This window comes from Talpa occidentalis, unplaced genomic scaffold (genome assembly GCF_014898055.3).
Source record: "Talpa occidentalis isolate TD23 unplaced genomic scaffold, MPIMG_talOcc4v2.1 talOcc4.10, whole genome shotgun sequence".
Taxonomy (NCBI): Eukaryota; Metazoa; Chordata; class Mammalia; order Eulipotyphla; family Talpidae; genus Talpa; species Talpa occidentalis.
In genome coordinates, this window is record NW_023600993.1 from 2,308,275 (window position 1) to 2,335,951 (window position 27,677).

Genomic DNA, 27,677 nt, shown 5'->3' on the forward strand with positions numbered 1-27,677 from the left:
TCCGTGGCTGACAGCACACAGCTGCCAAGAACAGGGTGGCCTTAAAAGCTCCTTCCCAAGAGCACTGCTTCCCCCTTCACAGCTGATGGCCTGCAGCATTCCCGCCAAGGGTAGAAGCAAGCGTGGTCCTGTGCTTTAAACACTCCTACTGCTGAGACTGTCAGATAAGCACACGGGTAGTGAGAGCAGCTGAGTAAACTATGCAGCCACTAGCCCAGCTGTACCTACTGCGTCTGTTTCGTCTGCTCTCCTCCTGCAGCTTCAGAGACATTTTAAAGACATCCAGACATCTTGCCGTTTGGCCTGTAAATACTTCCTCATGCACCTTCAATTTATGAGAATATTTTAAAATATGTAATCACCATGCCTTTATCATGTTTACAAAACTAACAGTAAGTCATGTAATGCGTGTCCGTATTCATGTCTTCCCAGATGCCTCAGAGATGTCCTTCAAGAAGTGGTCTTTTGGGATGATCTAGCATTATTTTTTAAACACTTTTGAACAGTGGGAAGACGGCAGGTTTTTACATTGGCCCCTTGAGGGTTCAGGTCCATGCCTTGTACCAGCCCCCTTAGAGGCAGTTTAGGGTGATGATTAAATACATCACAAAAGGGAAGGCCAGCCCCAGGCTGAGGGAACACGCTTACAAAGCAAGTATCTGATGAAAGGCCCATGTCCAGAATCTATGAAGAATTCTTGCAGCTCAATAATAAAATACCCGGTTAAAATGACAGGCGAAAGACTCGTCAGACGCCTGACAGAGAACACACTGAGAGGACTAAAGGAGCGATAACGGGCTTCTCACTGGTTAGATGCAGGGGTGCGGCCGCGGCCTCCCTGCCCTCTTCTTCCCGAGTCTCTGAGAAGCTGCCGCCCTGGCCGGCTTCCTCCCATCAGGCCTCTGTGTGAAGACTCCAGGGAGGAGGCAGGGGCTGGGCCAAGGCACCTTTGCCAGAGACACGTGAGTCTCGGCTGGGGCGGGAGCACAAGCAGCATCTGGCGAGGCGTCTCCTGGGGGCTCTGTGGCCCGGCAGCCGGGGGACCCCTTTATGTCAGTGGCCTCGATGGCCAGGTCTGCTTGCTTACATCTGAAGGAGACCCAGAACGTGACAGCATTTGATGCAGGGGTGGTTTCTTCAACGAGTGTTTTCCAGCCTCGTTGACGCATGTATGTGGCCAGGCCATCTCAGGGGACACCCTAAATAGGACACGCGGGGGCGAGAGACGACAAAGCCTGGTGTGAGCTGCACAGGGAGCATCTAACTGCAGGACGTGATGGCGTGGGGTCGCCCTCCCCTCCCTGGGGGAGCTGGGCCAGGCAGGGCCTGCGTTTTCCTTCCCAGGCCTCAGCAGAAGCCGGCAGGACGGACCCTGGGTGCCTTTCCCAGAGCAGGCGGGACACAGGGATGGGGTTCACAGGGAGCAAGCACCCACGAGCACCTCCTGGGCTGGGTGGCTGGGGCAGGAGTGGGACAGACAGAGGAACAGGCTGCCTGGGTTGAGGGGGGCAGCGAACACAGCAGGGGATACACCTGCCAGTCAAGGTGAGCGGAGGGATGGGGCCTCCGAGCAGGTGGCATCCCTGCTACAGCCCAGGATGAGTCAGAGGGGACCAGTGTCCAGGCAGGGGCAGCTTGTGTGAGGGCTCTGGCAGGAAGAGGTGCACGTGCCCACGGGTCTGGGGCAGAGCACTGGAACTTGGCGTTGAGCCCCAGTGGCGAGGAGACCGGGAAGGCAGGGCCGTGAGGGGTTGGAGGTGGCCGTCCCCTGAGGCCCGCCTGTCTTGCAGGCACGCTGGAGCCGCACTGGTCGGGGCTGCTGTGGACGGCCATGCTCATCTCCCTGGCCATCGTCATCGCCCTCCCCAAGCCGCACGGCATCCGGGCCCTGATCGCGTGCACCATTCTCCGGCTGATCTTCTCGGTGGGGCTGCAGCCCACGCTCTTCCTCCTGGGGGCTTTCAATGTAAGTCCAGTGCCCAGGCTCGCATCCTGGGTCAGGCGAGGGCAGGAACGCCTCCCGGCCGGCCCCAAGCCTCTGCATCCGGTGCAGAGGAGGCTGGGCTGGGCAGCCGCAGGCTGGGTGGAACCTTGGGTGCGACGCCCTGGGCTGGAGACAGTCGGCGAGAGCACGGGAGTCAGGCGGGAAGGAGGAAGCTGAGGTTTCGTTTTTGCTGGGTCAGGAGGTTAGAGGCTTTGTCCCGACACAGAAGGAGCAGGTGGCCCGAGAGGCCCCGCAGCAGTGGTTGCCCTTGGAGAGGTGCCCACTGGGCCCACAGAGCCTTCACACGGGGTCTGTCCTAGGCAGGCGAGGTCCCTGCATGGATGGGGTGGCGCTGCAGTAGGTGCCTGTCATTCAGGGTGACAGCAGTGTCCCCAGACCGGTTCAGTGGCAGAGACAGCAGGGACTCTGGTGGGGGGAGCCTGGGGAGCTGGCCTGAGGCACGGGCTGGGCCAGGCCGTGGGGCCGGGGTCCTCGGGAGGCCTGGGCATGGCTCGAGGGCGTCCAGCTTGGTGCGTGAGGCACGTGGGCCTGGACTCCGGGGTGGTGCTGGGCCTGCCCTGCGGGTCCGTGCCTGTCCTGTGTCCCGGGAGGGACAAGGACGGCCGTCTGAGAAGAAGGGCCGTGTGCAGGGGCCATTCAGGAGGCAGGCGCAGACGGACGCAGGCCAAGTCCCGCTGTCCCAGAGGGGTCTCCTGTGCACGCCCCCGCATTTGTGTCTCCGACGTCAGCCGTTCACAACGTCAGCTTCTTTAAACGTAAATCATTTGAGAGAAGGACTCAACTTAGCAAAGACTTACCATCTGGAGTGGTGTTAGCTACTGGGGGGCGGGCGCGGCTGCCACCACCCGTGACTTGGAGGGAACTAAAGAGAAACCCTGAGGCACGCAGGGGAGGGGCAGGGTGGCCTGGAACGCTCCAGGCCCTGGAGCCCCGAGGTAGGTGGCCGGGGCAGCTCCGTCCTCAGGTGCCACAAGAGGGACTGCACCTGTCTGACCGCCCCCATCTGCCCCCAGGTCTGCAACAAGATCATCTTCCTGGTGAGCTTCGTGGGCAACTGCGGCACGTTCACACGGGGCTACCGCGCCATGGTGCTGGACGTGGAGTTCCTGTACCACCTGCTCTACCTGCTCATCTGCGCCATGGGGCTCTTCGTGCACGAGTTCTTCTACAGCCTGCTGGTGAGCGCCCACGCGGCATGGGGCCCAGCCCAGCACAGCCCGCCTTCCTGGGGGACTCTTGTGCCTGGGCTCCAGGTCAGAGCCCCCCGGGGCTCTCAGAAGAAGCTTCCCTGGGAGCCGGCCAGGCCCCTTCACCCCGGTAGCCACGCACACGGGCCCTGCACAGCACCCCACCCACTGGACTCGGCAGGCCCACAGGGAGGCCAGGCCAGGAGAGTGGGGGCATATCCGGCAGTAAGAGCAGAGCCTCCCCCATGCCAGGCGGGGCGAGCGCTCCAAGGCAGGCGGGCTGGGCAGGGACAGCTCCTGTCTTGATGGGCCGAGGGGGGTCGGCTCCTCCCCCCACCAGGTTTGCACGGTGCCGGCCCAGTTTCAGTTGTGCTGCAACTCGGAGGCATGACTTGACTGCTCTCTTCGGCTCACTCTCCCCAGCTCGCCTGCCACTGTTGAGAGGGGCAGAGAACTGTTAGGGGCGACCTGTCCCCGGGGGCGCCTGCTCTGTGCGGGAGTCTCCGCCACGGGGTGTGGACGACCTCTGACGGGGAGGCATCCCGAGTGTGCTGCGTCTTTGTGTTGTAGCTGTTTGACCTGGTGTACAGAGAGGAGACGCTGCTCAATGTCATCAAGAGCGTCACGCGAAACGGGCGCTCCATCATCCTGACGGCGGTGCTGGCGCTGATCCTGGTTTACCTGTTCTCCATCGTGGGCTATCTCTTCTTCAAGCACGACTTCATCTTGGAAGTCGACAGGTTGCCCAACGAAACGGCTCTTCCAGGTGAGTTGGGACCATCTGGTCCTGTTTAACGTTAGAAGAGCAGTTCCTGACTGACCGCGCGAGAGCGCGGCCTTGGCCAAGCAGCTTCCTCCCGGCCGCGTCGCCCTCCCACCCGGGCCCTGGGTCTCGGACCCTGGCTCAGGTCTTCTCAAAGGGCGCCTCAGAGCTACATGAGTGTCCAGAGTCACATTAAACATTAGTACGACTGTTTCCATGAAACAATTTGACCGTGGATTTGGAGAGCTAAGGAGGGGGCCTTCCTGTGACCTCACAAACGCAGGAATTCACTGGAAGGGCGCGCCTGCCCCTGTGCGTGGAGGGAGGGGGTCCCCGTGGTGAGACACCAGAGCAACCTGACGTAAGGGGTGCAGTGGGGCACAGTGGCCATCCCCCCGCGCACGTGCACAGCTGCAGCCTGGTGCCCGGGTGGGAGCTGCAGGAGAAGGATGATGGCAGGATCCACGCGTACTTTTAAAAAAGGAAAAAGCCGCCCCCGTCTATCAAGTATGGTGGCCTCAGGGCTGCCACTGTTCGCAGGTTTCACGACCCACTTGTTACTTTTACACGGCAACAATAGGCGGGACCTCCAGATTTGAGAATGAAAAATCACAAGTTTGAATGATACCCAGGAGCTCTTCCCTCGGTTACGATATCTCACGCCACGAGCAAGGGGTCACCGCTAGGAGCCCAGGCGCCCAGAGCCCGCAGAGCCACCTGGAACCGCTGGGGCTAAGCCGCAGCACCCCTGGCCGCTGCCTGCTGCCTCCGGCTGTGGGGGACACTGGCTGGACCTTGAGTTTCTGCTAGTGGGGCACTCGCGGAGTCTGCACCCCCGGTGCTAGTCGTCGACGTCTCGGCTGCCTGTCCTTAAAGTCGGAGAGGTGCTACTGAAGTGCGATATTTCTAGTAAGCCGACAGGAATTGACATTTCTGGCTTTTTTCCCATCCGGATCACCAAATGAAAGTGTAAATTGCATCTCTGCTTTGAATTTATATGCAGGATTGTCGGGTGTTATTTATGTAAAGAATTGTTTAATCAGCAGTGAATTGGGGACTTCAAACATTTTAACCATATGCTGCCAGACTGTTCGTCATCAGGGCCCCGTCTCTCCCCAGAAGCCGGCGAGAGCTTGGCAGGCGAGTTTCTGTACTCGGACGTGTGTCGGGTGGAGACGGGGGAGAACTGCTCCTCTGCGGCCCCCCAAGAAGGTAGGACCTCGGAGCCTTGGCCCCGGGCCTGTGCCGGGCTGACGGGTGCCTGGATGCAGGGGGCGCGCTGTGGGAAGGCGGGCGGGAGCCAAGGGGAGCAGCAGAAGGGGGTGAGAACAGACGGCCACCGAGCGAGCAGCCGCTGCCGACGTGGCGGGGCCGGTGTTCGCAGCGAGGTAGAGCGTGGTCAGAAAGCGCAGGCTCAGTGCCGGGCAAGGGGTGGACTGCGGAGAGAAGGGTCCCCTGATCCGGGAGCTAGGGGTATCCCAGGCCGGGAAGAGGGTGGGTGGTGTCTGCATAGGGGGCAGTTCGTGTGACGTCCTAGAGGTGGGTACACGTGCTCAGCATGGTGCTGGTCACGAGGCAGAAAGTAAAATGAGGCAGAAAGGGGACCCGAGGGCCAGGTGAAGGCAGGAAGTCTGTGCTTGGAAGTCGCAGGGCGATGAGGCCTGTGACCCATCTCATTGCAGGGGAGAGGAGAGCAGGGTGGGCGGAGGCCTGCTTCTCCCTGCAGAGGCCAGCAAAAGGGCCCTGAGGCCCCTGTGAGGGCGGTTGGCTTCCCAGCAGCCCCTGAGGCCCCTGGCTCCACCCACACCGAGCGCAGAGGCTGCCGGCTCGGAGGGCGAGCAGTTCACCTGGGGTCCGGCCTGCCCGGAGGGGCCAGCTTCAGACACAGCGGCGGGAAGAGCAGCACTGCCATGCTGGGGGGGGCGGCCATGAAGGGGTACACTTGGCTCAATAGCTCTGGGTGACTGTCAAGTATCTGACTTTGGGTCACTGCGCCCTGCCGGGTGCCAGCCGGGAGCGGCCGTGTGGCCGCAGAGCCCGGCCCGGCCCCTCCCCTCTGAGTCTGTCCCCGTGTCCACAGAGCCGGCAGCGGTGGAGGAGCCAGAGGAGGGCAAGGAGCACACATGCGAGACGCTGCTGATGTGCATCGTCACGGTGCTGAGCCACGGGCTGAGGAGCGGGGGCGGCGTGGGCGACGTGCTCCGGAAGCCGTCCAAGGAGGTGCCGTCTGGGGCCGCTGCTTCACGCGGGATGGGGTGGGGGCCAGCCCTCAGACACAGGGTGGGAAAGAATTACCGGGGGGCTTGACAGCGGGACACCCAGTTTAATGGTGGGCCGATGGAGGGGGGCTGGCACGGCCTCTCCCCGAGCCCTCGGCCCGGGCCCGGCTGATGACCCCCTCCGCTCCAGGAGCCGCTCTTTGCCGCCAGAGTGATCTATGACCTCCTGTTCTTCTTCATGGTCATCATCATCGTCCTCAACCTGATTTTTGGGGTCATCATCGACACCTTTGCCGACCTGAGGAGTGAGAAGCAGAAGAAAGAGGAGATCCTGAAGACCACGTGCTTCATCTGCGGTGAGCCGGGGCGGCCGGCGCGGGCTGGGAATGCGGCGCCCTCGCCCTGCTGTCGTCGGGCTCCCGAGCATCCCAGGGCCCTGGGCCCTGGTGTCTCCCCGGGCCTGGCCCGCAGTGTCCCCCCTGCAGTGTCCAGCTCAGGGAAGGGGCAGCTGGGTTTTAGCTGGGCTGCGGGCTCTGACCAGCTGCTCAGCCCCTCGCTTCCGGGGCTTTGTCGCCCATCGCTCCCTGCGGGTGCCCCGCGGCATGAGCTGCCCCAGGACAGTGGCGCTCGGGTCCCAGGGACGTTTTCCCTGTAGCTTTAGGGAAATGCACATAAATGTAAACGAATCAGGCAGAAATCTGGGAGCTGAGTAATCATGTCAGGATTATTCATAATAAAGTTACTAAATATGTAAATCTACTAGTATGTATACTCAAAAAAAATGAGCATTTTCTATTTAAAAACTTAAATTCTTTGCTTTTTGCCCCCCTTAACACCATTTAGAGCTTTTTGTTTTGACATAATTGCAGAATTTCAGAAAAGTCACAAGAATAGTATCCTGAATTTTGTACTCTTTACCCAGATTCCCCAAATATTAGTATTTTACGTCTGCTTGATTCGCACACACACATTATTTTTCTGAACAGTTTGAGAACTGGTGGCTGGCACGATGCCATCTCATCCCTCAGCATTTCAGTGCGTGTTTCCCCAAAACAGGTCGGGATGTGGCCAGGCACAGCACCTTGGCCCCGCTGCTTCACACCCACCCTTTACCCCACCGACGACTGCAAGGGCCTGGGCGCGGGGCCGCTCTTCCAGCCTGCCCCTGCCCTCCACGGGCACTCTTGAAGGTGATGGGCTGCTGCTGTATAGAACGTCCCCTAGTCTGGGTTTGTCTGATGTTTCCTCAGGGAAACACAAGGTCGTGCATCTCCCAGGAGCTGCCAAGCACCATGGCAGCCTCCCGGGTGCGGGCCCCTGGGGGAGGTGGTAGCTGCCAGGTCTCCGCCTGTGCAGTGGCTGCTTGTCCTTGTAACTTAGAAGCATTCACGGAGAGAGATGTGGAGACCACAGCGGTCCTGTCGCTCCCGGGTTCCACATGAACCCATCAGTTGCGGCCTCTGACCGTGACGTCTGCTTGAGTGCCAGGTGGTGATTTCCTGTTCTACTTCCTGCTCTTGTTAGCTGGCATAATTTCTCTCTCGGATGTATACTCTGCTGGGATTCGAGACAGGCGGGCTCGGAGACGCACCCAGGAGATCAGAGTGCTGTCCTGTCGTGGTTGACTTTCCTGCTCCCCGTGCCCCAGATCTTCCTGCCACGGCCCCTTCGCGCTGGCGCCTGTGTTTTGTCACATCCCAGTCGTGTCTTCTCTCCTTGGGCACTGTCTCCGCGCCTTGCTGTGGCGCATGAGCTATTCCAAGCTCACTTGCCCCTGCCCTGGCCGGCCGTTCCCCCTACGAGCCCCGGTTCTCGGCGTGGAAGGGTGTTGGAGGCAAGGCCCAGGCCCAGGGAGTGTGCGTCCCGGCATGCCCGTGACCACACCTTCAGGTGCCCGTGACTGCGGACCAAGTCCACGCTGAAACCTCTGACAGCTCCTGCGCTGGCGCTTACGCCACGGCTGCCCTCCCCACGGCTGCCCCCGTATCTGCTGCACATTTGCTTAGTCCGAAAGACAGTCCGGGACGGCTCACCCAGACCTCTGCTCAATACGAACTTAGCAGCTAGGGTTCAAATCACATTTAAAGTCTTCTTTGTCTCCTCAAAAACCCTCTACGTGTCTGCCCACTGGCACTTACCTGGGGAAGGGACACAGGTTCCGGTTGCCTGCTCTGCACGAGCCTGGCCTCCGCCGCATGAGCACGCTCGCCCTGAAGACTGCGCGGTGGCTGAGGCCGGGCCACCCCTGTCCACGGTCTGTGCCCTGCAGCCGTGCTGTCGACACTGTCCCTGAGGCTGGGGCGGGGCCCCTGGCCTCCACGCACCTCTGGGGCAGCCGCTAACAGGCCGGCTCTGTTTCCTGCCAGGCCTGGAGAGAGACAAGTTCGACAACAAGACGGTGACCTTCGAGGAGCACATCAAGGAGGAGCACAACATGTGGCACTACCTGTGCTTCATCGTCTTGGTCAAGGTGAAGGACTCCACGGAGTACACCGGGCCCGAGAGCTACGTGGCCGAGATGATTGCGGTGAGTGGGCGGTGCTGGCGGCCGGGGCCTGCGTGCTGGGAGCCGAGGGAGCCGCACGTGGCAAAGGAGAACATGCCGGCGTCCACGCTCCACTCCTCCCGGGGCTGAGTGCTCTGGGTTGGTGGGAAGAAGGCCGGTGGCTGGGTGGGCGGCAGCCGCGTCAGGGCAGCAGCCTGGCCTCTGCCTCATGCGGGCCACTGCTTCCTCTCCTCCAGACAATGGAGCTGGTCTCCAACAGACCAGTAAGGCCTGGTCTCTACCAGGCATGAGCAAATGGCCACTTGTGTGGGCAGGCCTGACTTGCGGGACCTCGGCCAGGCCTTTCTGGGAGACCTTTGCTCATCACCCGGCAGGGGTGATGATGGAGGAGCCAATGCCAAGTTCACTTCCTGCTGATGGGCAGCAGGACTGCTGGGTCCTGGCTGGCTGTGCTCCCAGACCCATGGTGTCCAAGGCCACTAAGATGCCAGAGCGGTGGGGGGCAGCGAGGGCACCCCTGTGAGGCCAGGGGTCCTGGTTCGCATTCCTGTACCCCAGGCGGGTTGCTCACTGTCAAGGAAGACCCCATGGTTCACTGAGCCGCACTCTCTGGGGGGCTGGAGCATGCGGCCTCGTCCTCCCCAGGCCTGTGATGTTCACGCAGAGGTGGCTGTGAGGAATCCCCTGTCTGTCTGTTTCAGGGTCACTGTACCTGGCCCACCCGCTGGCTGCCTGCCCCAGGGGTATTTCTAGCACACCCCTACCTCGGGTGCCAGGGCTCCTGAGGCTGCTGTGCTGCCTGTGCTGGAAGTCTGAGGGCTCCTTTCAGGCTTCCCCGTTGTCACTGGACAGGGGGGCAGCTGCAGCTCGTGCCAGAATTCGCACTGACCTGGTGGGCCCTGGGGATTCCCAGGGGGTGCTGGGGCTGCCACCCGGGACTCGGAGTCCTGAGGGTCTAAAGGAAGAGGCAGACTAATGAGAAACGATGCCCCGAATGGGCTGCGTGATGCCAGAGGCTGGTGGCCTGCTTTGGGCCCTGAGGCCTGTACGGCTGCCCCAAGAGGGCCTGGGTGGAGAGAGATGAGGCTTCGTGGTGGAGAGGACTTCGGAAGAGGACTTTGAAAGACCAGGGTAGAGAGACCAGGGCCGTAGATTAGAGAGGCGGGGAGGAAAACCGGGCATAGGCAAGGGGAGGAATGACCCAAGTTCGAGAACAAGCGGTCTCTGCAGCCTGAGAGCGGGCCGGGAGCTGTGGACCTGCTGCAGCTGCTCGCGAGGGGGCAGGTTTGGGCCGAGAGCGGCAGGACCTGGCGCTGGAGGCCGGAGTGAGCGGTTCCCCAGCAGGGCACGTGGGGCCCAGAGGAGATGGGGAAGCCTGTCGGTGCCTGTGCTGACGCGCCACAGGGTGCCGGGCCGGGGTGCCTGGGCTGAGCCCGCAGACTCGCTGTCCCTCCAGTGGCTTGAAGCTGCCAACTCAAACTGGCATGAGCCGGGCTGGAGCCCATGAGGCTGGCCGGTGTTTCACCTTAACTTCAAGGTGGAGACGAGCCTGCTTTCTCCTCACTGGGTCAGGCCCTTGCACTGGACTCACCCTGACCGTTGAGGCTTTCAAGGGCCCGTCTATTAGTGCCCATCCTCCAGGGTTTCCTCCTCAGTCGTGGATTCTGCCAGGGCCCAATCACCTGCTCCAGTCCTCGCCCCGCCCTTCGTCCCGTCAGTCTGGGCTGTGTGGGAACGGCCAGACGTCCACGCTGCTCTCTGCAGCGTCCTGAGCGCCTGAGACCACCAGCTGGTGGCAGCGCCGCTGTAGCAGCATCCAAGCCCCTGCTGGGGACTCCCTGGAGAGAGAACTGGCCCCAGCAGTCAGGAACAGGGCTACTTAGCTGAATCATTGTGGGGAGCAGATGCCCCAGACCTCAGGGTTGCAGTGGAACGTGCTGGGCCCTCAGCTTCTAGGAGCCAGGCAGTGTCTGGACTTGGGCTGGAGGGTCAGAGCTGGGCCCCCGGCTCCTTTGCCCACTGGTGACCTGTCCCTAAGGAACACGGGCCCCAGGTGGTGGGAGGGCCTGCCTGGGCACCAGGCGGAGACAAGCGCTGCAGCCTGCCGACAGGGCCCCAGCGCCAGGATGGGGGCTGCACAGCCACCCTGACAAAAGCCCCTTGACAGCGTCAAGGGTAGCAAAGGTCGGGATGCTGCAGCTCCATCCTGCAGAGGGGAGAGTGGCGGCTGACGGGTGAGCACCAGTGGCGGGGTTGGGGGGGCGGGGGACGGGGGTGCACATGCAAACAAGACAGCTTGCTGCTCTGGCTGTCGCCTGCTCCCCTGGACCAGGTTCACCCTCAAGGCCCCAGGGCCCGCTGTCCATCATGGAGACCGGGTCCATGCCTCTCTGGAAGGAGAGTAGGCACCTGAGGCAGCTGCGCCTCACAGTTGAGAACTTAACCCACGGATGAGTTTTACACACACCAGCAGAGCGTTCCTTGGGGGTGGGAATGTCCCTGGCACAGCAGGGCCGGCCTGGTGCCTGCTCTGACGTCATCACTAAGAACTGGACGTGGAGACAGAATTCACAGGCTTGCGTCTGGACACTGCTTCCTCCTGGCGTGTACCCCCAGACACGCCACGGGACTTCTCCGACCTGGTCACCGGGTGGAGCGGGTGACCACCACCCTACGTGTGCAGGGGTGTGGGTGAGGCAGCAGCTCCCGGCGAGGCCAAGGCCGTGGGAACCTGCCCCTGGCGTGCTGTTGCTAAGAAAAGTCAGATGGGCATCTGAGCCCCAAGACCTTCCTCCGGGGGAAATACTCATGTTGTCCTCCCTTAGCTAAGGTGTCCACGTGCCTCGCGTGCTGAGGCTGAACTGATGTGCCACTCTCACATCCCGCTGCTGGCGGGCAGTGGTGGCTGCTGTCCTGTGGTCAGTGGTGCCCCCGCCCACCGCCTGCCAGGGTCCGGGGGAGTCCGAGGCCGGCTGGTGGCCCCCGTGTCCCCGGGTGCCGGAGGAAGGCAGCCGGCCCGGCCAGTCACCCAGCCCCGACAGGCTGTCCTTTCAGGGAAACGCGCTCCAGTGTGACCTCACTCAGTCAGGCGGGAGAAAAGCCCCGAGCGTCCCCTCCCCACAGGAACCGGGGCTTCGGCGACAACGCTGACCATAAGCCAGCCGGCACTGACCTGAGCAGCCCGTCCCGGCCGCGTGTGGGCCCACGCCTCTTTTGAGTAATTTCAGCACCACCCAGCTTGCCTCTGGTGCCCACGGAAAATGGGAGTGTGCTCGTCTGTGGCTGCGGAGCCGGTGAGCGGACAGGCCAAGGCGCCTCCCGGCACGCGGCCACCGGCTGTCTCTGCCCGAGGCAGAGGCCCAGCACGACGCAGGGTCCCGGCAGACTCGCGTCCCCAATTCCCGTGACAGTCACCCTCAGCAGAAGAGCTGACCCTTCCTTTGATAAGCGACGGAACGAGCTGCGAGTTAGGAACAGGAGAGTAGGAGAGTGGAGGAGGAGACGTAGTGAAGGGCGACGACTTGGCCGCGGGCACCCGCGTTGCTGGTGAAGCAGAAGGCTCCCTTCCGTAGCCTGCGCTTCCACCTGTCGCCGAAAGCCTGTGTTTTCAGAAGTGTGGTTCTGGATAACTCGCACGCCTAAAGCCAGGGTGAGGGGCTGCGTGCTCCTGTCCGCATCCCAGCCCCCAGACCGCGCGCCAGTGGACAGCTGAACGCCAGCAGCGGGCCACGAGGCCCTGAGAGCTTTGCCCTGCGCCCGCGTGTCCTGGGGCAGCCGAGACCAGGACAGATGGGATACCGAGCCGAGTCCGAGTCATCTGCAGGCAGGGGTCCTTCAGTCCCCGTGACGCCATCGTATGGGGGACCCTGAGGCCCAGGAAGGTGGAGGACCGCACGGGGAAGTGCCACAGCGCAGTCACCCCAGGCCACCTCCGTGACAGCAGCCTGCAGCTGCGCAAGTTCCTCCAGGGACACCCCCCCCCTCGCTCCCCCCCAGGGGGGCTGAATTAGCCGCCTTCAGAAGGCGCAGTGGGGCTGGGAGAGCGTGGGAAAGAGGATCTTGCCGGCAGTGCTGACTGGCTGGGGCTCAGTCACCGGCCAGGCTGTGAGCAGGCCGTCCTGCTCTCCGCGTGCGCAGTAGTGGGCTCGGCCTTCACGCTGGGATTCTGGCCAGACGTGGGAGGAAGAAGCAGAGAGAGCCCTCAGGGTAGTGTCCCTGCCTGGCAGGCCTACGCGTCCCTTCAGGTCCCCTGGGCTCCGGGGCCCTCGGTTGGGGATGGTGAGGTGACCCCCCCCGGGGAGCCTGCTGGAGTGAGCAGCCAGCCTGGGAGAGGCAGAGGGGCTTGGACCCTTGCTTCACACTGGAAACACAGCGTCAGCAGCGGGCCACCGCCCCGGCCCTGGAGCTGGCTCGGCAGCTGCGCTCTTCCAGTCCAGGCTTCACGCACACGCTCGCTGCCAGGGCCTGACGTCACCCTTGTCTGTCGGGAAGATGTGGCATCTGGAGCCCAGGTCTGCCCTGGTCCCCACGCCCGGGGGCGCTCTCCCTCCTGAGCGCCACGGTGGGGAGGGTGCCTGTCCGGGTTTGTGAGGACGAGGGGAGAGGGGCAGAGCGGCCATCCGCCAGCCGGAAGGAGGGCGTACACTGAGGAGTGGGGGCCCGCCGGGGCATGCAGACACGCGCTCCCTCCGCCGCAGCCTCCCGGCCGTCCCCGCGTGCACGGTCACCTGTGGGAGCGTGTGCTCGTGCGTGCCCCTGTGCACGTAGGAAATCCCTGCTCCCACATGCACTTCCCCAGCTCAGCACTTTCAGGCTCCACGGCGCACCTCCCTCCTGCCTGGAGCCCGCCCCGCCCTCCCGCAGCCCCCGCCAGCAAGCCCTGGTGGGGTGGAGACCGGTGCTGTCCTCTGGCCTGCAGGGTCACGGCACTGCCTGACTGTGGTCCTCTGACCTGGGTGTTGTGAATTCGTCTGCCTCACGGAGCGGGTTCAGGGTTCCCTGTGCTGGCTGTGGGGCAGCGCAGTGGCGGGGCTCCCAGCTGAGGTGCAGGAAGGACTTGCACAGACAGGTTCTGCGAGGCTCCAGCTGCTCAGGTTTCCCCACCTAGAAAGTGAGGCTGATCCAAAGTGCCCTCACCCTGAGCTTCAGAAGGGGGGCCGAGCTGGACCCCACAAGGGATGAGGGGTCTTTGGGGTCAGAGTGCCATGGGGCTCGGGGAGGAGCAGCACAGCGCCGCTTTCCCTCGCGCCCGTGACAAGGAGGACACCTCCGAGCACTGCTTCCCCAGAGCCTCCGGGCAGGGCTGGCCTGAAGCAAAACCCACTCGGCCTCCCAAGGGAGCTGCCCGACAAGACACGTCTGTGGACACCTGTCTGTGAAGCTTCTCCGTAGCGGACGCAGCCACCCTCCTCTGGGCCACAGCCAAGGGCCCTGGTACAAAAAGAGGAGACGTAAATCAAGGCCAATATTATGGAAAGGTCATAAAAGGTCAGAGTTTAAAGTCCACAGGATCCAGAAGAGGAAAACCAATGAAAATTGCCAAGGTCCCTTGGCATCCGTGCCCAGGAACCGAGCGCTCCCTCAGCTGACCAGCTGGACGTGGAAGTCCCTGGGCAGTGTCCCGGCAGCCGTGGAGAAGGCGGTTAGCCCGGCCACCCGGCCTCCTCCTCCCAGACCTGCCGCCGCAGGTGCATGGGCCCGGCTGCTGCTGCGCTGGCGCACCCCTCCTCACGGTCACGTCACCTGGGGGCCCACAGCACCTCGCCAGATGATTCTGCAGCTGGCTTTCCTGGGGATTTCATCAGAACTGGGTGCGGCCCGACTCTGTTACACTGTGTCATCCAAGAACAACTGCCCGGGTCTGGCAGGGAATGTCATTCTAGCCCGGCAGAGGCCCGCAGCGTGGGGCCCGCCTGCGTCACGGCAGCCAGCGCTCCAGACCAACCTCACTGACGCCCAGACTTCAGACAGCCTGGGCAGCCTTCCTGGGGCTCTGCTCTCTGACACTGTGTTCCCCAAAATAGCCTGAGGGCCCTGAAAACACTGCCCCCCTCTCCAGTTTCCCCCAACCCCCCCATCACGTCCATAGTGGGGATCCACTGTTCACGTGTTTTTAAACGTATAATGGCGTGAATGGCGAATGCAGAGCCATCGGTGGTTGTCAGGAAATCCTAATCACCATTTTCACCCAAACGCGGAGTCTGGGTGTCTGGCTGTTAGGCGTTCCTGCGGGGATCCGGAGGAGCCCGGGGCTGCTTTGTTCACCTTCATGGGAGCAAGCGCCCCGGCTCACGAGCGGGGCGAGTGGCTTCAGCCCGCCCAGTGTCCTGCGTCCTGTTCTGAAGCATCACGTACCACCTCCAGGCCTCCCTCCCAGCAGCGCCAGGGCGTGGACCCGTCCCTCACTCCTGCTGTCACCCCGGCACCCAGGCATCGCCAGCATTCTGGGGAAGTCAGTTTCCCTCCTGCCCTGTGAGCTAAGTAGAAACACAGCCGCTGTCTGAGGTGAAAGGACAGCGCCTGCCGCCTCCAGCCTTCAGGGGGGCTCCGCTCCAGGGGGCCGGGGAGCAGTGGCCGTGCCCCAGGGGCCCTTCTCCTGTCCTCACGGCCCCACCAAAAAAGCGTCCCTGCTCCCTGCAAGAGCAAGAGACCCAACAACAAGGGTCCGTTGTTTATGTGGTAAACAAAACTACCTGGGCGGCTCCGGGGAGCTGATTACCTCAGTCCTCTTTCTTAGAACAGCGGCTTCAGTTGAACCTGGGAATAAAAAAAACACTTCTCAGAAAGATTAGCATTTGCATCACACAATCCAACTTCCTCTCCTCCTCCGAGCCTCTGTGTGCTGTCACACCCTCCCTCTTTCCAGTCAAGGACATTTCAAGAGGTCAGTGCCGCCCCCAGTTCTAAAACTCAGTGTTTGCCTTTGCAGGGACTTTTCCAACTCTACCTAGAAAAGAACTAACCAGAACTCTAGCGCTTGTGGTCAGCCAGCTTCCGGCTGCGGCTTCAGTCAGCCTGTGAGCTCTGACAGAGGCAGCGCCGCAGGGCTGGCAGCAGCCGGCTGGGACCAGGGCAGCTGGTGCCTAGTGACACGGGTACGTGAGGCGCCAGCAGTGACTGGGCCCCTGGAGCACAGACCCCCGAGGCAGCGGGCAGAGCCCCCCCCACACACACACCCCGTGCACACACCACGCCAGGAGGGCCCGTGCAGCAACAGAACAGCTCAGCTGAGGGTGACTTTCTCAAACACAGCAGGAGCCCAGAGGCTGAGCAGCGTTTCTGCTCTGAACAGGCACACAGGCAGGCTCCGTCAGCACGGGCAGACCTCAGGGTCTGGGGGGCCGGGGCCCGGGCTGCACCAGCGTCGCCCAGCTCACAGGCCAGCTCAGCCTGGGTAAGTCTGAGCGAAACAGAAAGTACCTGGAGCTGGGTGGTCTCTCCGCCCCCATCCTGGTGACTGGGAGTCTCAACATCAGACCTACGTGCTCTGAGGACTCCTGTGGGTGAGGAACCATGAACAGCTGCTTGGGGTGCAAACCAAGTGGAAATGGAGAGAACAGTTTGGCTAGAATTGCTGATGAATTTCAACTACCAGGTGCCCCGTGGCCGTTGGAGATACGCCTTATGCTCCAGGATGACTGTCTAATGGCAGGAAAGACAGCAGCCCCATGGCGTCTAGAGTTCTTGAATTGTCTGAGCTTGAGCTGGTTTCCCAGAGTTTAGGATTCTAGTGGGATCCCCCACTTGGCTCTTCATGATTGGACACAAGGTCAGAGGAGCAGACGTGGGGCTGGCGAGCACCCAGCTGGGAAATACTCCTCCTGCCTCTGCACTGAAGGCCCCAAGAGATGGAAAATGGCTCACCCCTCGGGTAGGGACACGCGGCCCCTGGCACTTGGAATTTTCCTCATCTTTACATTTAAAATTGGATTCAATTTCATGTTCAGCCCAGGGACATTTCTTGAGTTTAATATAAAAATATTTTCAGTTTACCGTTAGCCAAACTAGATATTCTAGAAGGACTTTCTATGGCTCCAGGGACGGGCAGGGCTCCCTGCCTGGATTGCTGGGGCAGAAGGTGAGGGAGGGAGAGAAGCCGCACAGCTGCCTTTGCCCACAGGCCCATCAGGCTCCCGCGCGCCACAGCAGCCCCAGCGTGCGGAGTCGCCGTAACCACAGCCGGGGGTGAGCACAAGGGGCCTCTTCTGTCTGCAGCCCTCGACAGCGCGGCGCACGACATCTGCACTTCTGCATTTGTTCAAAGACCTTCTGAAATCACTGCATGGAAAGCCAGACTCTCACGTTGCAAAAAGTGGGTGGGACCCTGGAAACGCTCTTTCATCTGTGGCGCTTCGCCCACTCGCCTCAGAGTACGGGCAGGACCCGGCCTGGAGCTCGCCCTAGCGCCCCTCTGAGTGGCTTTTGGGGACCTCGTTAATGTGGACTCTTCGGAACTCTGGGTTTTCTGTATGTGTGGCGCGTCTGCTAAGTAAATGAACGTAGAGAAGATTTGAGAGCCAGGTCGCAGCTGAACCTAGCTCGCGTGCCCGCGATGCCATGTGCAGCCGCAGGTGGGTGCCAGCTCCTGCGCCCTTTCACCCCCACCTCAGGCAGGCAGACTGACCCGCAAAGAGACACTGGCTCACCACCTCCACCCCCTGCATTCCGTACCCCGCACTCCTCCTGCACCCCCCCAACTCCAGCCGAGCTGCCTCCAGCCCACAGGAATGACCCTGAGCTGCCCACACCTAGCAAGCCCCTCACGCTCCCTCCCTCCCTCTCTGTCCACGCTGCGTAACTGGATCACGGTCCTGCCTCACTGAGGAAGCCCGGGAGGCTCAGGTATCCTTGTGCTAAGGACAGAAAGGACGTCCTCAGGTACTTGTTGAATATATTTTTTAAAAGCTTCCAAGACGACTAAGGATGCTTCTGCTTTTGATTTGAATCCAAAGAACTACCCAGTTGCCCACTCCTCTCCCCAAATATAAGCAAGAACCACCGCCTCCAATTTGTGGGCACCAGGTGACGTCCCCTCTGAAATGCAGGACTCGGGCCCTCTCCCCCAGGATAACTGTGTCCCTTGCAGGGCTCGGTCATCTGCGTAGCAGCCACAGGAGCAGGACGGCTGACCTCCAGGCCTGGCCTGGCACCGCTCGCCGCCTGGGGGTGCTTGGAGACACTATGCGGTGTCTCTGGTCTGAGAGGTGCAGTGGGTGCTCCGGTCTGCTCTGCTCTTCGGGGGTCAGCCTGCATGTGCGCCACAGTCCCCAGGGGACTGGGGCAGCTCATGCTGTGTGGCCTTGCTGTCCTGTGCACTGGGCTGCTCCGGCAGCCCCGCCCCACTACCTCTTCTTCAGGGGCCTGCGTGCCCTCGTCCTCCGCATTCACCCTCAACAGTTGGGACCATCCTTGGCGCTGCCCTGGGTGGGTGTGGCTGTCCCCCGGGATTGACCTGGCGGTGGAGGCCATCGGCCATGGGTTGCCTTGGCTACCTGGTGGGTCTCTCCTCCACTGTCCACACACAGCAGGAATCTTTATAGACCTGGCGGCAGGTTCCAGGCTGGCTGTCTGAAGTGTTCTCTTGCTCATGGCCATGTAGGGAAATGAAATGAATACAGGCTGACATGCAGGTGGAGGGAGTTGGTGCAGAGTGTTTGGAATTAGAGGGGGAGATGGTCCTACCCCTCCAGTGGTGACGTGGCCACTGAGGTCCCCATGGGCGCACTCGAGTGGACGGTGAGAGGATTTTCCCTTTCCACCCCATCAGAGGTCTGTGGTCTGCATACTAAGTGGCGGCTGTGTGGCCCCAGCTGTCCGACACATGGCCCAGAAGCACCCGCGGTGCCTTCCTGTGACGTCTCCCCACGGGGTCTTGTCTGGCCTCCACGCTGCTCGATTGCCTCACTTGCTTTTTAATATTTAGACAAGTCTCGTGAAATTTTCTTTTTACACTTGAACATGTGGATGTCTTCCATTGTAGCTAGAGGCTGCAAACTCAGGTTTCCGGGCCGCCCGGCATGCCTCACCCTGAATTGTCGTTTCACTGGATGCAGCCAGAGCCTTTGGTTTGCGTGACGCTGTGGCTGTCTCCCGGCTGCGGTGGTGGAGCGGTCGAGAGGCCACGTCTCCACAAAGCCAGAGATAGTTACCATCAGAAAGTACCTACACAGAAAATTTCTGAGCCCTGTTGTAAACACAAAGCAACAGCAACAAATTGTGTGTGTGCATGGGGGGGGGGGGGCATGATTTGTGTTGGAATGTCTCCTAGAATTTGTGCTGATGACAGCAACATGGCCAGGTGGGAAGTGACACGCGCTGTGCAACGAGACCGTTTTCTTCCCCAAACCTCCTGCCCACTAAGCTTTTCTTCCTGTTCCTTCCCGCCTCTCTGGACAGGGGTGTCTGCGAGGCCTGCTCCTCGGAGGACGCAGGGCGGGTGGGGGCAGGGAGTGGGAGGAGGAGCCTGCCCCACACTGCAGGGAGGATACTGGTGCAGGCATGAGCTGTCCCCGGCAAAAGGACAGAGGGGGATGTGGCGGGGCCCGAATGCACCCAGCCATCATTTCAAGCTGGAAGGAAGAAGGAGCTCAGCCAGACGGCTGAGTTCCATGACTCGCAGGAAGGGCTGGTGGGGACTTCCACCTGCCTGAGCACCAGGCACACACGTCTGGTGGATGCCAGAGCAGTGGAGACGCTTCAAGGGTGCTGGCAAATGACTTCCAAGTAAGAGACATGGCGGACTGTGACGTAATTGCTAAGTGTGTGGAGACAGCAGAAGAGGGGGGACCCCTGGGCGGGCATTTCAGTGGCGCATGGCCTTGCTCATGGGGTGGGGGGCGTTGGGCAGTGTGTGTGCGCTCAGTGTCACTGGACTGCGCACCCAAAAATGATAGAAATGGAAACTGGAATGAGGTTTTTCCTATCATTTTTAAAGCCCAAAACTCTTCAGCCATGTAATTTGCAGAGATCAACAACACAGTGATATTCACAGACACAAATTGGGGATCTTGTGTGCAAGCCCGGTTCCCCATATTGTAAGTGATTTCTAAGAATTAAGAGTTCAGTTATATTCAATTAAAAAGACATTCACTGAATGGTTTATTAAAAAATGACAAATTAATTTTGCGAGAGACAGAGACAGCCTCCGGGGCAGCAGAGCGAGGGCCGTGGCTAGGCTGGCTTCCCTGCTCGCAACTCCTAGCAGTGACCCGCCTTTTTTTCAAATGTGAATTTCAGGAAAGAAACCTTGACTGGTTCCCCCGGATGAGAGCCATGTCCTTGGTCAGCAGCGACTCGGAAGGAGAGCAGAACGAGCTGAGGCACCTGCAGGAGAAGCTGGAGTCCACGATGAAGCTGGTCACCAACCTCTCTGGCCAGCTGTCAGAGTTAAAGGATCAGGTAAAGAAAACGCACCCCATCTGCCAGACCACACCCCCCACACCCCCCTCACATAAGACTTGATGAGGGAAAATCTCATGTTACAAACTGATGTTTCTGTCCCCCAGAAGAGAGGGATCCGCCCATGACCCCCCCCCATTTGTCCATCGCCTCCCTTCACTGCCCATTTACAGGGTCACCCCACGAGTGTGCTTTCAGTGCTGCTTAGGATGAGGTTTTAATATGAAAAACAGAACCAAAAACTGGGCAAACGCAGATGACGTCAGTGAGGTGCTGTGCAAACCAGGCCGGGTAAAGAGGCACTAGCTTGCCTTCTTCACCGACAAGACTAGAGGCTGTTTCTGGTTTTGCTTCTGAGTCCTCAGCTCTCTGCTCTTACCCAAGATGGTTAAATAAGTATCTGGGATAAACCAGCGTGGAGACTCCTTTTGGTTCATCTGTTGGCCAGACCCCTGCTGCGTGGCTCCTGTGCTGGGGCCAGCAGGGGAGGGGCCGGGGAACAGGCAGGTTTGTGCCAGACCTCCCAGACCCCTTTCCCTTGAGCCCCAGGGTCACCAGGGTCCCCTGGCGTGAGGCGCGGGTGTGTCAGGACTTGCACAGGGCAGGAGGGGCGGTCTGTCCTGGCTCCTGAAAGCCACTCCGTCACCTTCACAGATGAGAGGCTAAGTTCCAAGCTTGTAGCTACCTGGCAAGACTGTCCCGGGGTGAGCTGCAAGGTGCGTCCGCAGGTGGCTCACTCCTGTTCCGTACATAAGGAGCGAAGGCCCCACCTGGGGTGGACACCCCCGGAGAGGGCTCCCCGCGTGCGTCCAGCAGCCCTGCTCTGAATGGCCCTTCCCCACTGAGTTACTCCAGGTCCCCCAGATAGCACTCGGCCCCCAGTTCTCCACTCTCACATGTATTAAAAGGCAAATAAGGACTCATGGGGGACGGCCTTGTTTGGGAAGGTGGTGACACTTGGTGGCCACCTGAAATGAGGAACAGCCGCAGGAAGGAAAACGAGGGACGTGCTCACCGCTGGCGTGTCCTGGGGCCGTCTCCCCGGCCGGACTGTGACCAGTGTCGCCAGCGCTCACCTGACTCATGAGCACATTCCACACCACCAGCTCAGAGCCTTGGCATTTTTTAAACCCAAGACAGAACTGTCTCTGTGAAGCCAGAACACCTACGGCCGGGCTGCGTGTGGACTCGGGTGCATCAAGTGGCTTTAAAAGCCAGTTTAACCGCTTGGTTTCAGCCCTTTGCACATTTTTTGCTTCAAAGCTGGCCCCTAGAACCCCCTTCAAAAAGCCCTTCCCCCACAAGCCTGACACGGAGCCACCTCTTGGGTAGCGCCACAGGCAGAGTTGGGGGGTGGGGACACTCTTGAGGGCCGCACGGTGCCCAAAATCTCGGGGAGAATCCCTGGGGAGAATGTGCTTCTTTCAGCTGGAACTAGGCAGTGTTCTTGTCTGATTATGTAATTTCTAAGGCAGCTTTAATGCCTTTGCCTGAGAATCAACTTGTTGAAAAGACTGAACTGTCAACTTCAGCGCGTGCAGCCGTCACGACGCTCACGTTAGAAGTCCCCACGCTGCGTTGCAGCCGCGGTCCCTAATTGGCATCCTCTTCCGAAGGGAATGTTTTCTAAGCTAAAAACCAAAAGCCCCACGAATGATTTAATGAGCAAGAGGTTCCTGTAGGTGTTATTTAACAAACAGCCGTGAAGGGCCCTCCCTGGGCAAGCTCTGGGGCCACGGGACGGCCCCGTCACTGACGCTCTTTAGACCTCCTGGCCCGAGGAGCCCACAAGGGAGCAGCGCGTGGCTGTCTTCAGTTTTAATCTTACGGTTATTGACTTCTTTGTTGTTTTCTTAAACTCCCAATCTGCGGAGGGGTCACCGTGGCGACGTCAGTCAGGCCTGGGCGGCGGTGCCTCCCTGGCGCCGGGAGCGGGGCCGCGCCCAGGTCTCCTGACTGCTCTCCCGTGGGTCTCCCTCCGCGAGATTCTGAATACGAAATGTGATTCTCTTACATTCTTATTCCAAGGAGGAGAGCTAATGTAAGAACCTAAATTTTTTTTGCATGTCTACTTCATAATGCAAAAGGGCAACTATCGAGAGAGGGTTCACTTCTTGGAAATGTGACTGCTTCTGCAGGACAGTGAACCTGGTCTGCCAGGAATACAAGAAGTGCTTGGACGTCCAGATGATGACAGCATGTTCTGATGTTTGGCATTTCTCACGCAAGAGGGTTATCTTGTTAACATTCACTGCGTAAGGAAGGAAGAGGAAAAGACACCATAGTTGCCCAGAGCTAGAAAGTGGAATGTTAAAGAAATCTTACTGCGTCTCTGTGCTCCTCACCCTGTGCTGGAACCACAGAGGACGGAGGTGACGTGTGCCCCCGAGGGCCCCACAGTCTAGCAAGAAAGACAAAGTGCATTTCTAAGAGGGCCACGGTATGCAGAGCCCCTCCACTGAGGCAGGAGCAAAGTTCCAAGGAGCCCGGAGAGGGAGGGAGGCCGGAGGAGCGGAGCTCCAGTCTTAGGCGGGTGCCTCTGAGCTGGCAGAGCTGCAGCTGGGGGCCGCCCAGGACAGGAATCGGCATGAGCAGAGGCATGAGACGCATGGCATGCTCAGGAATGGCGCTCCGTCCTGGTGAACGCGCTTCCTCCTTTGAACCCCACTGACAAAACCTCTGTCGCCCGGTGCAGCCCCAGCACGGGGTCACAGAGGAGCAGAACCATTTCCCTTTCTGCGTAGCCCTGAGCCTAGAGAGGGAGACACACACATGCCTGGTCGGTCGGCGCGGTAAGTGGGGCAGCGGCAGGAGCAGACGGCCGGGTGGAGAGAGGGGGATGAGCTCAGCCTGCTCCGAGGCTGGTTCCAGTAATGACCACAGAAACCTCCCCGGAACTGGGGTTCGGTGTAAGAGCCCGGGGACTTGGCGAGGACAGGGCCCGAGCCCGACCCGGGACTGTGTCTCAGAGTCGCTTTGCTTGTACTCGGTGTTTCGGGCTCAGCGCCCGGGGCCAGGCCAGCGTCACAGGACGGCGAGAATTAGTTGTGCTGGTTTGGGTCCCGGGAGCTCGGAACCGGGGGCCTCCCTGCGACACGAGAGCAGTTTCCAGTCTGTTGAGATCTTTCGGCTGCATCTGACTTGTTGTGAAGCTGCAGGACTCTGCTTCTTGTTTAGAATGAGTTGAAAGAAGGAATGTTGACATTCAAGCTTATTTCTGTTTCTCCTCAGCTAGGTGGGAATTTTGAAGATTTTTACATATTACAAATGGGATATTTTGCAATATTCAAAATAATTTTTCAGCGTTAGAATTCTGAATATGGTTAGTTACCTGGATCTGAGTCTGATGGGTTGTTTTCCTGATGGGTATCTTATCGAGTCATTTCTTTTTTTTTTTTCAAAAGTAGATAGAGAATATTATGTGAGAATATGCTAAGGGCAAACTTTGGCCCTATTTGTTTTGATTTAGGTAACAGACATACAGGGTATGTGTGTCCACCTATGTAGACAGACAGACAGATACGCACTAAAGGACCAAGGACACCTAGCTGGCCATACACTGACCACTCTTCTTATAGCGCAGAGTCAGTTCCTGTGGGTTTTGTCTTAGTTCCCTGTAACTGCAGTTGGGTGGCGACTGCTGCCAGAGGGGCCAAGAGCTGTCTTCATCAGTCCCTGACTTGACAGCCACTCTGCCTAAAGTTCATGGCCGATCAAGACAGAATTCAGTCAAATTTAGGTACCTACTGTGTGCTCAACTGCCGAGAATCTTCTCCCAGTTTGATCTCATTTGGTAAAAATGATACATGTCACCAAGCACCTTTTTAACAGAAGTGTTCAAGTCTATGGGGGAAAAACCCAGAGTGAACTTGGCCTATTTCAGAGACAAGCAGTGAAAGGCTCCCCACACCTGCAGTGTCCCCTCCACCGGGGGCCCTGGGCCTACTGAGCCGGAAACCGTGGCCTTTGATCTCTGGTTTTACAAAGCTTCAGGTTGATTCCTAGGATATGCTCCAGTTTAAGGACCAGCATTATAAGGAACCAGAGAACAGCGTTAGGCAGCTGTGTAGACCTTTGCGGTTCCAGGAAGATGACTGCGAGAGTGGAGAAGCTGGCTACTGTGTACATCAGTTAGGGAGCTGCCCGGTCTGCAGGAGGGTGAGGTGATGGTTATCTTAGAAAGACAGACCTAACCGCTGGAATAGGACCACACTGAGGTCTCAGGGGAGAGTACAGGGGTGGAAAGCAGAATGAGCAAGACTCACGCGGTAGGAAATCCTGTATAAATTACTCGTTATAGAAACACTCATTAACCGACAGGTTGAAGATAAGCTAATTTAACAAGCAAGGTGGAGATAGACGAGTTTATTTATAGCTAAATTACAGAAAAAAGTTTTAATAGCCAGCTGTAACGGCTGAAGTGTTTCAGCAGCTGTACATGTCCTTCAGTGGGCTTGAACTTACCACGATGGCTAAAACCTTTAGCTGCTAAATCTACTGCAGCTGTCTTACCGGACCCCACGCAGGGTTACTTGCAAAGACAGAAGCTGAGAGGAAAACTCTGAGCCACATGTCCTAAGTTCCAGGCCGTAAGAGGAGCAGCTTCGTGGCATGACGACCCACACGTTTGCTCCCGCGCCCACAAGGGCCTCCTGGGTCTGACGCGGGCCGCGCGGGGTGCAGTCTGCCTTTAAAGATCTGTCACTGGCCTACGGAGACGCAGAGGCTGGCAGGACTGTCTTAATTCAGCTCCTTATGAAAAGCTTCATCAGAAGTTACCTTCTAGAAATATTCTTTGTGAATATTCTAAATTTTAAGAGAAGGCATCTCACAGGAGGCTAAAAATAGTGTTTTGATTTGAAAAGATAACTGCTCTGTCATGAAAATTAAAGAATAACCATTTTTATATTCTCTCAGGATATTCCATACCCAAAATGAGTCTGAGGAGACCAGGTGTAAGCGTCACGGGGCGGTGGGCGCTGCCCTGAGGGCCTGACGGGCGTCCTCGCAGGCCTCCCCGCATCAAAGGGATTATCATCCCAGCGGACTCTGAGAAACTGAGTAACCATAAGGAACTAGGTCTGGCTCCAAACCCCATTATTCTTTTCACTTCTATATTGTGACACTTCTCTGACATCAGCAAACCAGAAATCTAGGAGTAGGCTCCTGGGCCGCTGGTCGCCAGCCACGTAGTGTTTCCCCCATGCGGCCTTTCCGTCTTCACTGCTCGGCGTGCCCAGGATGCAGCGTGGGGCCGACTGGGGCGAGAAGGAGGTTAATACAGAGAATTAACATGCCCCGGAACACCCAGAACAGCGCTGGCTGCTGAGAGAAGTGGTTCAGCAGTTGAGAGACTAGGCCCCTCTCGTCTCCGGTCACGAAGGCATCTTCCCTCGGGTTTCCCCCTCCCCTCGGTGTCTGGCGGCAGGACAGGCAGCAAGAGCGCCGCCATCTCCTCCGTGGCGGTCCCTCGGGGACCTCGGGGGCATCTCAGGCCTCGCCTCTTTCTCTCCCACACAGACAACTCGGGGGTCACAGGACAGGAGTCAAGACCCCAGGAGACCAGGCATAACCCCTCAAACCTGGCATTCGAAACACACCGCTTTTCTCGATAGTTCGATGTGTTGTCACCGTTGTAAACAGCCACCATTTTCCAATGAGACGAAATCACTTGGAAATGGATTTGGGAAACAATCAAGAATCCTTTGCTTTTACTGTTTTTTGTTTGTTTGTTTGTTTGTTTGTTTGTGAAACAAGCAGCAGACGGTCCTTCTGAATGTCACACTGCATGACTAGGCCACAGAATCCCCCCCTGCCCAGGATGATGTCCTTTTTGAAGTTGTGTGAGTTTGCTACAGTGACGGGACACTGTTGGTAGAAAGTGGGTTTCAGTACAAACCATAACCACAGAGGTAAACCTATGGTTCAGTATGTGATCTGACGTACAGGAAGCGTCTGGGTCTAATGATGAAACTTTTTAACTTTCCAGATGACAGAACAAAGGAAGCAGAAACAGAGAATCGGTCTTCTAGGACATCCTCCTCATATGAATGTCAACCCGCAGCAACCAGCATAAGCAAGTGAAATAAAGAGCCGGATTTACCTTTTTTAATTATTATTAGTGTGGGTGTGGCTACTCGGTTCTGCATCGCCCACGGAGGTTACATGGAGGCTTATTAGTACATTTGTAAATACTCGGTTTTATACTGTATGTATATGATTGCTACTCTCAAGGCGTGGAGATATGCATTGTAATTACAACTGTTGGCACAAAGACTTGTCATGTGTGCCAAAAATAGTAAAAATGCCTTTTTTGGAAGGACTGAAAGAAAGCACCTGATTTGCACTTGAACCAGAGAATAGACTCAAAAGTATATGACATGTATTTTGTATTTAAAACTAGAATAGCCAGTATTTATGTTTTTTATGAAACTGTGCAATACAGATGATGCAGTCACAGTCAGTTTGTAACTCCCTGTTCTGGGGGGAGCGCACATCTTTGAAGCTGGTGTGTTACGACTATGTAATAAATGGTTAAATATCCAATGATGCTGCTGCCAAAATCCTATTACTAGTGAGTTCAGGCCCCTGGGCATTCTGCGCCTGTGACTATCCTGTGGTGATCCTGCTCCTCGTTGCTAGTGGCGTTAGTGCCTCTGTCTCGTCGCGGCAGTGCCCCCGGTCAGCATTCATTTTAAGAAAAGCAACTTTAGTTTCGAAGATCCTTTAAAGCTTATGAATTGAACATTTAAACTATTTCTTTAAATAGGAGCTAGATTAGAGGCTCAAACTTTAGCTTGTGAAGAAGTGGATGACTTTTTTAAAGGGAACTTTTTATGCAATGTCTGTGATAAATGCATACTGCTGGCTAATCAGTATCATCTCCTGGGTGAATTGTGGTGTCACTTTATAAAGAAATGAATAATCGACGGTTTCTAGGTTATCTTAGTCCAAACAGTAGAGCTGATTTTTTTTCTTCATCTGAACCGACATGCTACAGTAGGTCAGGAGCATTAAAACTATCATATACATCCAGACGAAGGCCAATACGACCTCTCCCACTCGACCCGCGGTTGAACACTGACATGTTATTCTTGTGAAAGAGCCACGTTTTGATTTTATTCCTTTGTCACGTGATTTCTTGATGAATGAAAGTATGAAAGGAAAATTTTGTATCTGTTGCCTAGTTTTTACCTGGATCTCATTTTACAGGAGAATCTCTGCAAAAAGTTTAAAAATGTATCCGGAAGCAGAGTTCTGAAATGAGCAAAGTTTGTAAATGCATATACAAAAATATTTAATAAATGATGCAGAATAATATACAGGGACGGCTGTGGCTCTCATTGGGGCATTCGTCTGTGTCTGAACAGCTACTCCATTATGTATTTCTCTAGGACAATTTGAAAGCATGACTGGGATGCTTCCCAGCATCAGAAAATGCTCACCCGTCTGTGGACCCCCGGTGAGATCCGCTGGAACAAACACTGGGGAGGTGACTCTGCAGTTGGTCCCTTCTTCTGGGTGGTGGTGCCCGCTCCTGGGGTGTTGCCCTGGGTGCGGCCAGCGACCTTTTGCAGGAAGCCCATTTCATCCCTGCTCG

General features: G+C 58.2%; 1 protein-coding gene across 1 annotated transcript in view; it reads left to right on the top strand.

Annotated features, from left to right (window-relative positions):
• ITPR1 (inositol 1,4,5-trisphosphate receptor type 1) overlaps positions 1-27,397 on the top strand; it is a 181,156-nt gene extending 153,759 nt beyond the window's left edge. The window contains exons 51-59 of the mRNA XM_054694812.1: positions 1,791-1,966; positions 3,019-3,183; positions 3,763-3,958; positions 5,075-5,167; positions 6,036-6,175; positions 6,365-6,530; positions 8,541-8,701; positions 19,916-20,077; positions 26,067-27,397. Coding sequence (XP_054550787.1) covers positions 1,791-1,966; positions 3,019-3,183; positions 3,763-3,958; positions 5,075-5,167; positions 6,036-6,175; positions 6,365-6,530; positions 8,541-8,701; positions 19,916-20,077; positions 26,067-26,153 — 1,346 coding nt within the window. The 3' untranslated portion in view covers positions 26,154-27,397. The remainder of the gene's footprint in view (positions 1-1,790; positions 1,967-3,018; positions 3,184-3,762; positions 3,959-5,074; positions 5,168-6,035; positions 6,176-6,364; positions 6,531-8,540; positions 8,702-19,915; positions 20,078-26,066) is intronic.
• The last annotated feature ends 280 nt before the right edge of the window (positions 27,398-27,677 follow it).